General features: G+C 36.1%; 2 protein-coding genes across 2 annotated transcripts; both read left to right on the top strand.

Annotated features, from left to right (window-relative positions):
* Positions 1-4,583: 4,583 nt before the first annotated feature.
* LOC113226387 lies at positions 4,584-7,322 on the top strand. Its single transcript, XM_026458997.1, has 2 exons — positions 4,584-4,878; positions 6,642-7,322. Exons 1-2 carry the CDS (start codon positions 4,774-4,776, stop codon positions 7,317-7,319), a joined length of 783 nt encoding a protein of 260 aa, XP_026314782.1. The 5' UTR covers positions 4,584-4,773; the 3' UTR covers positions 7,320-7,322.
* A 4,518-nt stretch (positions 7,323-11,840) lies between these two features.
* Positions 11,841-13,203, top strand: LOC113226398 (arrestin domain-containing protein 4-like). The gene has a single exon (XM_026459012.1). The coding sequence runs from the start codon at positions 11,943-11,945 to the stop codon at positions 12,981-12,983; it is 1,041 nt and encodes a 346-aa protein (XP_026314797.1). The 5' UTR covers positions 11,841-11,942; the 3' UTR covers positions 12,984-13,203.
* Positions 13,204-13,670: the final 467 nt, after the last annotated feature.

Genomic DNA, 13,670 nt, shown 5'->3' with positions numbered 1-13,670 from the left:
TATATAGTTGCAAATACAATAACAATGTTTTTTGGATCGAAATTAAGTAATTAACAGGCTTTTTGCTATTACAGGTGACTATGGGACCACTAGAGATTCCGAAAAGTTTCTTTGAACAAGCAAATAAAGGCTATTTGGTATGAAGAATATAGTTTCATTTCCAATGTGTTCCAATCGCGACAAACCTAAGTACTCGACAATGCATAGTTTCTTTTGCGATAGAATTCCACTGCTGTTTTCTTATGCAACAATTAAATATTAGTCAAAAATAATTTGGCAATGTAAAACAGAAACGAAATACATTGTTAACTTCTTCAAATATGCAACATAGATACGTGTTTTCCGCCGCAAAGTTTGAATCTGAGAAACAATAATTGTTGTAAGAGGCCATTGAAATTAAAAAATGACCTAATTTCAACATGAAAGATGGTTTCTCCGTACCACCAGTTTGGGATCCAGTATTTCCTCTGATGAAAAATCCCAAACAGTCATAAGACTGCAGTACTAATTAATATGTTTTAATTTATTCTAATTTCCATAATTAATTAATAATCAATTTAACTTAATAAAAATTCATATTGTTAAAATAAAATCGTTTGGAAAACATAATGTAGCGTAAATTGGAATATTTCTTTGAAAAATTAAAAATAAGGTATTAATTCATAATTTTCATAACTATAGTGAAAAAATAGAGTGGTTTGCATTAATATTAGACATAACTGGTAGATGACTTTACCACCTCAGTCAACCGTGACCATGGGACCTGTAAAGGGCCCAAAACGTTGGTTTGTTTGAAAAAACAAATATACGCGATTTAAATCCGGAAAAATAGTTTCATTTCCTAAGCGAACAATTGCGAAAACCTAATAACTCGATACAATAATTATTCCCAATGCCTTCCTTCTTAAATTGCAATTAGGGTTACAAAGAGACAGCGATATGTGTTATAAATATAGACTGATGACCGGGCCGTTATTGTTTTCGTTTCTGGCGTCAATGTGCGAGGAATTATCAATATCATTGTAATATTTTGTGTGATGATAACAGTTAGTTATCGATTATATTATCATTCATTTACAAGTACATAGTCAGGAGCACTTCAAGCTAGAGACTTACAATAAGAGATTTTTAAAGTGTCCAGCTTGATGTGCAAATATTTTATCTCATAGATCATTATCCTGTGAAAGAGTTCGTCCTAGGAAATTACCTTACCTATTTCTGTCGCCATATAGTAATGGGAGCATTACCATGTTTCGGCATGAAGGGTAATGGTGCTGGTGTAATTACAGGCACACGAGAGTTGTCAACTTATGTCTCAGGGTGACGGGCGCAGTGTCAGCACCTGTCAGATCTTTGCGAATGGACGTATGTGGTCTCGGCCTACCTCAATGTAAGACAGACATGATGATAATGTATATTGAAGGAGACTACCGCCAGGAGGTGGCACTACTAGAAAAAGCTACCTGTTAATTTTATCGACATTGTAAATTACAACAATTCATCGCGCAGACGACGATGCAGAGTTTTGTCTGTTCAATACTAGAAAAAATATATCTTTTAATTGTTATTCATGGCAGGTATTCTAGTTTCAAGCCAGTCGTAAGGAAATAAGGGATTTTTGTGTAAGATCACTTTGTATTCACCCCGTGCACTGGAACATTTTACAGGTGAACTCTTCTAACGTTCACGCTACATTTCAAACTTGGTCTAAAGCCATTGCGTTGTAGTTCTAAATACCCTTATCTAAAGGGAAAAGACATGACTGTCGCAGTGTGAAGAATACATTTGTACGGTCTGTCTGTACAATTTAGTCAGGAGAAGTCGTCTGCTCGCGTCAGAAGTTTAGTCAAAACTCCCTCTTCGTCGTTTGTCCAAAGTAAAGAAGGTCGGTTGTCGTCTTTTGTCCAAAAGAAATTCGGTCTAATTTCGAATTCCTGTCTGGTCATCCATGGAGGCTGGATGTTGGTTATCCATAGAGACTCGACGCGATAACATTATTAAATTAATCTCGTAACACTCCTCCGCGTCTCGCTGCCTATTAAATTTCAAGGAAATCACAATTCGAGTCGATGCAACCTCAAATGGCTTTGGATGATTGGATTTGGATGATTCCGCGTATTTTACATATACGAATGATTTGTTTTTATGTCAACTGAATTAAATAGAACACGTATAGGACACAATGCACATTTTTCAAATGGTTTTTGTAATAAAATAAATTCTGAAATAAAGCCAGTGTCCCAGCCGCAACCCGCGCAATAGAACCCATTCAATACTCTTAAAGACTCCTAAGCATGGCGATTATGAAAAATCTTCGTTTTACATTACTTAAAACCTGGTTCAGACTATGCTTCGTTTAGTCGAGTTGCGAGCAATTTAGTAGCTAACCACCTACGATAAAAACGCGTTCGCAAGACAGTTGTGTACAGTACATTAGTGAGTAGTATCACGTGTATTGCAATATGAACAGGAAAACGAAACCAAATAAATAAAAATATATAGTCAAAGTCAAAGATCATTTATTCCGTAGGTAAAATAAATTTACACTTGAAAACGTCACATTTAAGGTACTTCTGATTCATTACGCTGACCTCCCTGAGAAGAACGAGCAAGAAACTCTAGGGATTGCTCTTTTCAAATAAACTTAAATGCTATGGATTACACTTTGAATCAAATTTGTATGGATTCTGGAGCCGTGTCGTCTTTCCATACATCTTTATCTCACACGTAGTCTTCAATTTTGTAATATGACTTTTCAATAAAAATATTTTTAATGTAGTTTTTAAACTTAGAAAATAATAATCTTAATGTGTGCTCCGGAGTCTTATTGTAAAAACGTATACAGTTCCCCATAAAAGAGTCGTTTACTTCGGTTAAACGAAATCGTGGTACCTTAAGTTTGGACTTAGCTCTAAGGTTAATATTATGGATATCTTCTTTCTTATTGAAATTATGCATATTTTTACGGGCATATAAAATATTTGAGTAAATGTACTGTGATGCCACAGTCATTATACCAGTCTCCTTAAACATTTATCTGAGAGAAACCCGAGAGCCTAGACGGTACACAGAACGAATGGCTCGCTATATATTAAAATGTTACTACAGCAACGGAATTCACTTTGGGGCACTTCCCAGAACACCCAGGCCAGAACCAATTTAGAAAGTTGTATCATTCCAAATTGGTTCTACGGAAATCGAACTCAGGATCTCCTCATCCAATGCCCGCAGTGCAAACCGTTGGGTCACCGAGGTTGTCAAATATAGCTAATATAGCTTATTGCAATGGCTATTTGAGAAGAAGTTGAAGAAAAAATGGGGGATTATATAAAACAACTATAGTTGCGAAAAAGGATTGAGAAGATATGCCACACGCTTGCCATTTACCGCAAGCCACAAACGTCTACAAACGCTTGGCAAATTAGGTGAGACATACGTCGACGTTCATACGCTTGCAAGCGCACTAGTGTGCTCCAGAGAAGCTTCATGGCGGACGTTGAATTTGTGTGTGCTATAACGTTCGGCTTGACCTGTTTTTATAACACAAAGAAGAAAAGATGAAAGAAAACGTGTATCTGCTACTTTTTGTCATAATGGTCCATAAGCCTCTGATTCCAATGCGCAGGGTTCTGCTTGGTGGCACTCCAGAAAGAATAAAATAGTCTCGTTTGACCAGTCACCCATTTCCCAAAATAACCACCGAAATCTATCACTCCTAAATTAAAGTTGTTTTTAAATTCTTTTATTTCTTTCTTCTTTTTAAATATTATACGGCATATCCATCAACCGGTTGATGGATTGTTGCAACCCCGTAAAAGAATAGAAACATCTATCTGTCTACGCTTCTCAAACAATACTAACTAGCACAAACGTACATGGCAAGCGCTTGCCGCAAGCTTCCTTTTGCTTCGTGCACAAAAACCTACACTTGAATGGATCGGCGACATACACATGCAAGCTCGCGCAAGCTAATCCAAACACACCATTTGTACAGTCAAGAGCACATCAAGCTTGACTCTTTGTACTTTGAAGTACGAAGTGTCAAGTACAGTTCTTATCGCAAGCGGCATAGAATTAAGTCTTAAGTGTGGAACCGACATAAACTAAAAGCTGATTTATATTGTTTAATATCTTACTAAAATGGCTTACTTATTTCTGCCGACATATTTCTGCCGCCAAGCAATAATGTGTGTAAAGGTATTGGTGAAATTACAGGGACCTGTCAACTTATGTGTCAGTTTGACGGGCACGATGGCAGTTTCCCTCAGATCTTTGCAATTGAAATCTTTGAGTGTCACTGCGACTGTTATGGACAAGCCTGTCGCTTACCACCAGGCGCACGATTTATTCGTCCCATGCTGCGCGCCTGCGAGTACGCTTAGATTATACGCTATAACTATACTTACAATGATAATGTAAATAAAATAGATAAAAATATCACTTAACGTTTTATCTGACTGATAAAAATGTTATGCGCTGCACTGATAGTCGATTCAAGTTTCAGTTGGTGAATATCTTTTGTGATTATATTAGTGAAATAATGAAACGTTCGCAACTCAGAAAAAGTACCAGTGATAATAAAATGTTTTGTGATAACATCAAAACCCTCATTTAACTCAATTAAATTAAGGTTCGGATAATAATTAAAGTAATCGAATTGAAAAAACTAGATAACAATCTTAATATTTTGTACTGGACTTTAAACTGTGTTATTTGGCCTTGTTTTTAATACGCTAAAAGAAACGAATTAAAAGTGCGTAGACGAATTTCAAAATGAGTGTACACTGTCAAATCAAGTTATACAAAACCGATGATGACGTCGTTCGACCCGGAAGCATGGTCTCTGGAATATTGAAATATAATATAGAAGAAGAAACGGTTTGTAACAAAGTCACAGTCTCTTTCAAAGGCAAAGGATATCTGCTTGCAAAACTGAAAAAGAGGGAAGCCAACTTACGTACTTTCAGAAAATCTGAAAACTATACAAAAATAGACTACATCATTTACAGGCATGAAGCTGGAGAAAAATTACCTGCTGGATCTTATCAAACAGAATTCCATTTTATTATTCCAGATAATATTCCACCTACTGTAAGATACACAAAGAAAACTTTAAACCACTTTATAAATTGCTACATTATCTATTACATAAGAATAAAATTTGAAAAGAGCGGTATCATAAAAAAAGTAACAAAATTTAAAACACCTGTAAAAGTTATACCAATAGCTGTACCTAGTTTGCCTACAGAACCCACTGTATACAATCACCAGCAAATTCTAAATCCTCAAGTTTCAAGAAATTCGAGCGTATTGAGAATTTTTGCAACAATAGCCAATTCCGTTGTCCTACCGCGTCAAAAAATAAGAATTGAATACGAGGTTAATAATGATACTCATGTGAATGTCAAATCAGTCATTACCAAGTTGATTGAAGTATATACTATTAAAAGCAAAGGAGGCAGAGAAATAAGATTTCTTGAAAACTTACATAACACAATGAAAGTGTCTGGCATTATCAAAATGCAAGAAACTAAAATTAGAGTGGTTGAAGTGACAGTGCCTCTAAATTTGGGGACAGTGGAGTACTCAAATTTAGTATCCAGAGAGTATTTTGTGATGATGATCCTTGAACTACCAATGGATTATGAGGATATGGTCTTAAAAATTCCAGTGCAAATTGGTTATGATGTTCGTGGTAAGGAACGGAAACCTCCTTCTTATTGGGACGTTTTGCAGGAAGACGGAATTGATGATCAGTTTGATGAAAATGCAACTTTAACTGACGCTGAAGAAAGTGAAACTGAGCTTTAATGTGTTGCACATATTGATAAAAAAATATATGGCGTATGGCTTTATTACCTTGAAGCTATATGGGTACTGTATTGCCGACATACATGCAAGACAATAAAGTTATGCGTCATAATTGCAAGGCTAAAGCGCTTTTTATTTACCCACCTACATCAGACGTTCTAAAAGGGGAAGTACAAAAAAGAACCCTAATTTGTGCAAGGTTATAATGATTCATTAAATATGTTATTCACGAGGAAATGTTTATCAAAGTCTTAATCTGGATTTTAAATCCGATAACGAGATATGATAAGCAATTGTCTACATTACTTAAACTATTACATTTTTCAATATAGATTAGTGTTCAATTTACACTAAAATGTACTGCAAGTAACGTAGTATTTACTTAACAAATAAATATTATAACAAAGCATAAGAAACGTGCGTACGTACAAGGTGAAAATTCCAAAGAACTTGCAAAAACTTAGATGAGTCTTAGTTGCGAAATAAACGTAACCAATCCAAGCGATGGAATTTTTAGACCAGGTGATTCTATATATGGAGTCATCAAGTACCAAATCTACGATCCGACTCAATTTTCAAGAATCACAGTTTCACTCAAAGGCAAAGGTGTGTTAGAGATTGCGGGAAATTATAAAAGAAAATGCTTTGAAAACTACGTAGACATTGATGAAGTTGTTCAACAAGGAGACATCAATCTTGCTATTGGAATCTACGAAGCACCATTCTGTTTTCAACTACCCTTCAACATTCCTCCTTCTTTTCAATGTAGTGAAACCTGCCAACGTTACAAAGTGAAAAATTGCCGTATATTTTATTACATACGCATCAAGTTTGACAAACTTCTAAAGTTCCAATCTGGAAAGAGATTCAAGAAGGATATCACTGTTGGACTGCATGTACGACCAAGGTTGGATAGACAACCAGCAACATCCGTAAAGTGCAAAAGTCTGTTTCAAGAAATATCGGGTAACCAAGGCTCTGTATACGTAACAGCGTTGATAGAAAGTTCTGTTTTGGCCCCTGGAGAGAAAATAAAAATTACTTACACTGTTCTTAACGAAACCGATTTGATGCTTAATGGAGCAGTGGCAAAATTAATAGAAGTGCTCACTTTCAGGCCTTATAGACCTTTGTTGAAAACGAAGTGTTACAAAAACGTGAACGTAATACCTAGAACATCCATCATTTATCCTAGAGAAACGTTCACCAGGCTTGTGGAAATTATTATTCCAGAAGACTGTTCAGGTACTTTGGAGTATTCCAGTCTGGTTGTAAAGCATTATTGGGTGCATATTGTAGTCGAGACGCCGTTTCCTCAGTCTGACATTATTGTTAAAGTTCCTATTCGGATTGTGAATTTTGAGACCAGTTCATCTTCTACCTCAAGCAGCTCTACTAGTACACCCAGGTACGACAGAGATGCACCTCCGTCCTATTGGGAAACCATGGGAGATGATGCTTTTGATGGGGACAGTGACAATAACAGCGGTTCGGACTCCAATCAGTAACACGCTTTATAGACTAATAAAGAAATTATTATTTAAACAGATGGGTTTTATTTCTTGTCTTTCAATGTATTAAACTAAGAAGCATGGCATTTTTAACCGACTTCAAAAAGGAGAAGGTTCTCAATTCGACTCTACGTTCTTTTTTTTGTATGTATGTTACGCGATAACTCCGGTATTTGTGGACCGATTTTCATGATTCTTTTTTTGTTGGAAGGGGTACTTCCATAATGGTCCCATTTCATTTTGAATAGAATCATCCACCTTTAATGGTGGCTGTTCACGCATGAAGATTCATTTTTATAAATAGCGCTTAACTTTAATTTAGGAGCAATTATTTCAATGGTTGACTTTGCTATTTCTCCAATTCAAGGCGTTTTTCTCTCAATATATTTTGAGTAGTGAGAACCGATTATTACTATCTCCAGTGTCAAGTCCTGTATAGTGGCGAACTAGGGGATATTTTAATTAAACTTAGCAAATAGACGTAATTCCACGTACTTTTGAGGTCGGTTTTTTTAGTACTCTGTACTGAGATTATTTACATAAAAATATAGTGATAAACACAACATGAATATGAGGAAGAAATATAAACAGGTTGTTTTTTGACAACTGTCTTTAAAAAGTCACATTTGCAATGAATGTGTAGGGAGATGGAAAAGTATCAATATTTTTTGGTATCGTTTTCATTCGATAATTTCAGGTATTAGTGCTTTTTGACAAGCATTGTATCGTTTTGAATAATTCCTACTAAAGACACCTCATATCGTAACGCAAGCCACGCAACGTGGCACGCAAAATGACAACCTTCATCACAAATGACTTGGCCGTGTATTGTATGCCACCATTTGCCAATGTATAAGAATGAGAATGAAGAATTTGAATTAACATACCTGACAAACATTATATTTGAGTACCTCGCAATTCCGGCGAAGTTTGTTCTTTCTTCAGAATGTTTGTTCTCAAAAGCAGGCAATAGGGGAGAGCGGGGCTGAACGTTTCGATTTTTCAAATAACTTGAAGTTTTATACTGAAAATGAAGGATTTGATTTTCAACATTTGGAAATATTGAACAAGTGTTTATCGCTTTTTGTAATAGTATAGTCACTTCTACTAATATCTCAATAGTCTTTTTCATAGAGGCAATTTTTTGACAAATTTCGGAGCGGAACATTCGGCTTTGGGGCGCGTAGTTCCGCCTTTGAGGCAGATTGTTCCACCTAGATTACGACAGGATAACCAAGATTTTCTTAAATAAAACTACCTTTTTTATAATTGTATGTATGTAATGTTTATATTATGCACAACTAACTTAAAATTTTAAGTATGATTGCAGGTTAATTGGGGAAGTTGTTCCTAGGAACAACCAACCCCTCGAGGGAGGTACTTATAGCCCAAATTACATATTTATACGAAGACTGACATACCGGCAAAGTAATAGAATCAATCAAAAAAATATTCAAACAGTAAGATTCCTTACTAATTACACTACAATTAAGAAAAGTTACGTATGAATCGGCCCATAATAAACAAAGACAGACCAAACAATTTAAACAAGACAAAATGTGCTTACGTAATGTTTTGACAGCTCCACGCACATAGCCACACTTCCGTCGTCGCCGGAGTAACTGAAATGGCTGCCGGCACCTGACGCTTCAACGACGTGCTTCACATGTATTGATATATATATTTTTCTTGCAAAGTTATTGCTATGAGAACAACTTACCCCGGCAACTACCAGCCCCGGTCTTCCCTACCATATCAAAAACGAGAAACGGACTATTACCAAATAAATTTTTGTTTTTAAGTGATTATACAAAGGAGTGGAAAATTTAAGTAATACAAATTATGTGAAATGGCGATTGATTGAATTGATCAATTTAATCATTCTTTTATTATTTGTGTAAATCATAAATCAAGTAAGACTTATTTTATAATTTATATTCATATGTTTTATTCTGTCTTTAAGTAGGCAAAATTTGCAAGATACGATACATTTTATGCTATACTACTCCTGAGTACAGTATTGATACTTTTGATTTGATACTGTGTCCCTATAAATACGTTTCCTTAATTAGATTAAAATCCATTATAAAAGGAAACTTTATAGAAAAGATATTTTTATTAAGGACGATGACCGGTGCAATATGGAGGCATATACAATACATCTATGATATAATAGTTTACGCGTGTCAAAACTTGAGGACTTAAGGCCGGCGCAGACTGACGTCGCGGCACGGCACGGCATGCCGCGGCACATTCGCTGCGCGCCATTCGCCGAAATCGCCGCCGCACTAGTTTCAAACCTTATTTCAATTAGTTTAATTGTCATAATTCTGTGACCGACGTGACTTGCGGGACGTCTGTGGAATGAAACGGCATGCCACGACGTGCCGCGGTATAATTGTATCGAAATAAAGTAATATGAATTCTAACCTCGATGAAATAAGGATAAAAATAACTTAATCAAAAATAAAATCCTTTGCCGTGCCGTGCCATGCCGCGACGTCACTCTGCGCCGGCCTTTATGAGCGACGTATCGGTGGAGGCCGAGCGTTGCGAAACGCGGGAAAACTAAGTTGGCCACCGTACCGAACTCGCAACTGGAAATCCGTTGGTAATAGGTCCCCGATTCTACAACCATGTACCCACAAATCTGAAAAGTGTTACAAGCGACGAGACGCAAAATACCCGACTAAAACTCCTTTTGCTGGATAATGAATTCTACAATGTCGATGAGTTTCTTTTGAATCAATTGTTATTTTGTTTTACTGCCACCTTACCTATTTCTGCCGCCAAGCAGCAATGTCAGCATTACTGTATTCCGGTTTTTAAGGGTAAGTAAGGGTTCTGGTAAAATTACAGGCACATGGGACTTGTCAACATATGTCTCAGGGTGACGGGCGCAGTGGCAGTGTCCATAAGTTATTTGCGATTTGAAGCTCTGAATGTCAGCAACTGTTATGGACAGGCATGTAACTTACCATCAGGCGCACGACTTGTTCGTCCCGTTGAAAAAAACTCTAATAATTGAACAAACTTGTACAATTACATTCCATATATAAGTATATTGGGGAAAAAATACCCAGCTGTGCTTCAGAATCCAGCTGCGCTAAGTAGATAGGCTCTTCCGCGTAGTTGTGATCTCACCGAAAGTGTTTCCTTGAAAATAAAAAAGGAAAAAGATTGGCTCACACATCTGGCAGCACTGAGCACATTAACCGCAAAAAAGGAATTTAAAAAAATATAAACAATTTTTCGTCACCCTTCATCGCCGGAAATTCAACAAATATTTTTATTTTTTATTAAAAATGAACTGCTGCTTTGATGGGTTCTAGAAGGTAACCTATCACAAACTCGAATTTCTTTTTTCCAAATTTAATTAGTCCGAAAACGGTTTGACTTTTTTTCATTCGTGTGATGACAGTTTTGGTATATATTTGCAACACAGAAATGTCTTACAGCAGAAGTATCGTTTGTCCGAAAACCTTTTATTAGAATAATTATTACACATACGTATTCTTTGGGCAGAAGTTTGTTTAGTCTAATCACGTTTGTTACACTGTCTGTTTTCCATATAGTTTAGATTGCTGAAAATTCGTTTCGACAAAATTACTATTCTCAGCTCGAATTGTACCGCCTATTCATATTACAATACGATACATACAATTTTACCATACAGCTCAAAAAGTCTGGACTGTATTTTGCTGGTGCACAGCAAGTCCACTTACGTAATTTTCGTCATACCATTGTGCTATGTTTTTGCTATCGTCTCAAATGTAATTGAATAACAATGGTCTCGAGCATTCAATAAATAACTTATAACTGAATCGAGGAGAGTACCAGAGCCTGTTTTTTGTATGTTTGCATTACCTAGACGGTACGACCCCCTCCAGTAGGTTTAGGTTAGGTTAGTATATGAAAAAGCCGCAAAAAAGTACTGTCGAATTGAGAACCACTTCCTTAAACCCTCTTTTTAAAGTCGGTTAAAAATACAACTACATATATCATAACTGCATATAAATATCAAGTGTTAAGTGTATTTTATATAATAATATAATAAAGATAATTGTTTTATCAAAAGGAAAACACATTTCGAATTATCGTCTTCAGAATGACAAGAACGACGTACGTATCGACGTATATATATATATTAGTCAAATCAAAAATCTTTACGATTTAAAACTCTAAGTGGCACTGTAACTGCTATGGACAGGCGTGTCGCTTACCACCAGGCGCACGACTTGTTCGTACCGTCACATGATATCATAAAAAACAAAAGTTCGATTGTTAGTTATGGGTCTCCTTTTAGAAGAAGAAATTAATCATAAACACGGCCCAGTGTTATTTAAAAAAAATCATCATCAAAAATCAACTTTAAATGAGCCTTTTTGCATATGATACTCCATTATTTACACATATGAATTATAATTGTTTGTATGATCGACCAGTCAACGACCCGCCTCGAGTCATATATAAATTCATATGTGACTAATGCAGCCGGTTGTGTCAAGGTATGCGAAGTCCCGACAGTATCCATCAACACGTGAGAGTAACGCCACGTCTATTCATAATATTTACACAGCTACATCGTTCGCTTGTGTTTCGTATATCTAAGATATCAAAATGGGTGTATCGTGCGTTATAATAGTGACAAAACCACCTGAAGGTGTCCACAAGTCTGGTGAAACTGTGAATGGAATTCTCGAGTACGCTATTGACGAACCAACTAAATACAAGGATATATCCATCTCTCTCATTGGCAAGGGTGAATTCAACATAAGGAAAGGGACGGGCGATAACAGTCGAAACTATCGTGATAAAGAATTCTACATACAACGAACAATAAATGTTTTAAACAAACGTCCAGACGAAGTTGTAACTTTACCCTATGGATCTTATAAGTTTCCTTTTCAGTTTCATTTGCCGTGGAACATACCTTCCACGTATTCAAACAAACGTATATTTGGAGATCTTACCGGTACTTGGGAGATCAACTACTGTATAAAAGCTGTGTTTGTAAAACCAAGCTTACTCAGTATCAATAAAACTTGCGAAAGCACCCTTATCGTCTATGGGATTGTCAATCCCATCGCAGAAAGCCCTTTAACTATTGGAATCAAAAAATCTATTACCAGAATCAACTCTTTATTACGACTCTCTGGAAGAATTGAAGTGATACATTTAAAAGTTACATTAGATAATTCACATCTTAGTCCTGGAGAAATTATTAAGCTTAATTACGAAGTACAGAATGATAGTGATGTTGACATAAGAAAAATTATTACTGTTCTAACGCAAAGAACTACTTTAACTAAAAATGATCTAATAAATACATTAGAAAAAGAAGTGAAAGGTTGTAGAAATGAATCTGATTCTATTCGTAACAATACTAAAAGATATATGGAAGTGTTGTTGCCTACGAAACCCGAGTTGTACTCAATACAGCATTCGAATATAATAAACGTGGAATATTTCTTAAGAATTACAGTGCACCTACCATTACTTCACAAAAATGCCTCGGTAGAAGTTCCTATAGCGATTGGGGAGAAACATGGGCGTGGCGCTTTGGATGTTTTAGAACTGGATGACTATAATGACAATGTTGACCCACCGACTTATAAACAAGCTGTTAGTGAAGATAACGCACGCTTTCGTGAGGTTTAAGTGACTCAAAATGTTTACGTTCTCAAAAATGTTGTTAACCTAGAGTTTACGAATTACTTACTATATCTTTTGAACTTTGATATTATTGCTGATATTAATATTTGTGTAACGAAATAATAAACTTGTTTCTGTAAGGTCTTAGTCTAATGTAATCTCAATATCTATAAGACGATCTGTTGTTGTTGTTGTGTGTATTGTATTGTATAGCATGGCATGGTATTATAGTTGAAGCGCCTATTTTGCGTGTAATATAATTATAATATAATAATAATAATTATAATAAGAATACTAGGGAAACCCTGCGTCGCGGGTGCCATGGACACACACATAGACAACCACAAATTACACCCAAACTCACGAGAGAAATAATTGTAGGCCATACTACAACTATTTCTCCCGGCCCGGGAATCGAACCTGGGACCTCTGCGTGGCAGTCCGGCATGGTAGCCGTTCGGCCACGCAGGCAGTTATTATAAGTTGTTTGGAAACAAAAAAGGAAGAAGATTCGCTTCTTGTTGATTTTTGAATAATCATGTTGTTTATAATACGGAGTAAAGATTATAAGCTATAGGAATGAAACTATTTTTCCGGATTTAAATCGCGTATATTTGTTCTTTCAAACAAACCGACGTTTCGGGCTCTTTACAGGTCCCATGGTCACGGTTGACTGAGGTGGTACAGTCTTCA

The sequence above is a fragment of the Hyposmocoma kahamanoa genome, unplaced genomic scaffold (assembly GCF_003589595.1).
Source record: "Hyposmocoma kahamanoa isolate Upper Pololo Valley unplaced genomic scaffold, ASM358959v1 190, whole genome shotgun sequence".
Classification (NCBI taxonomy): Eukaryota; Metazoa; Arthropoda; class Insecta; order Lepidoptera; family Cosmopterigidae; genus Hyposmocoma; species Hyposmocoma kahamanoa.
This window is presented reverse-complemented; position numbering and strand designations above follow the sequence as displayed.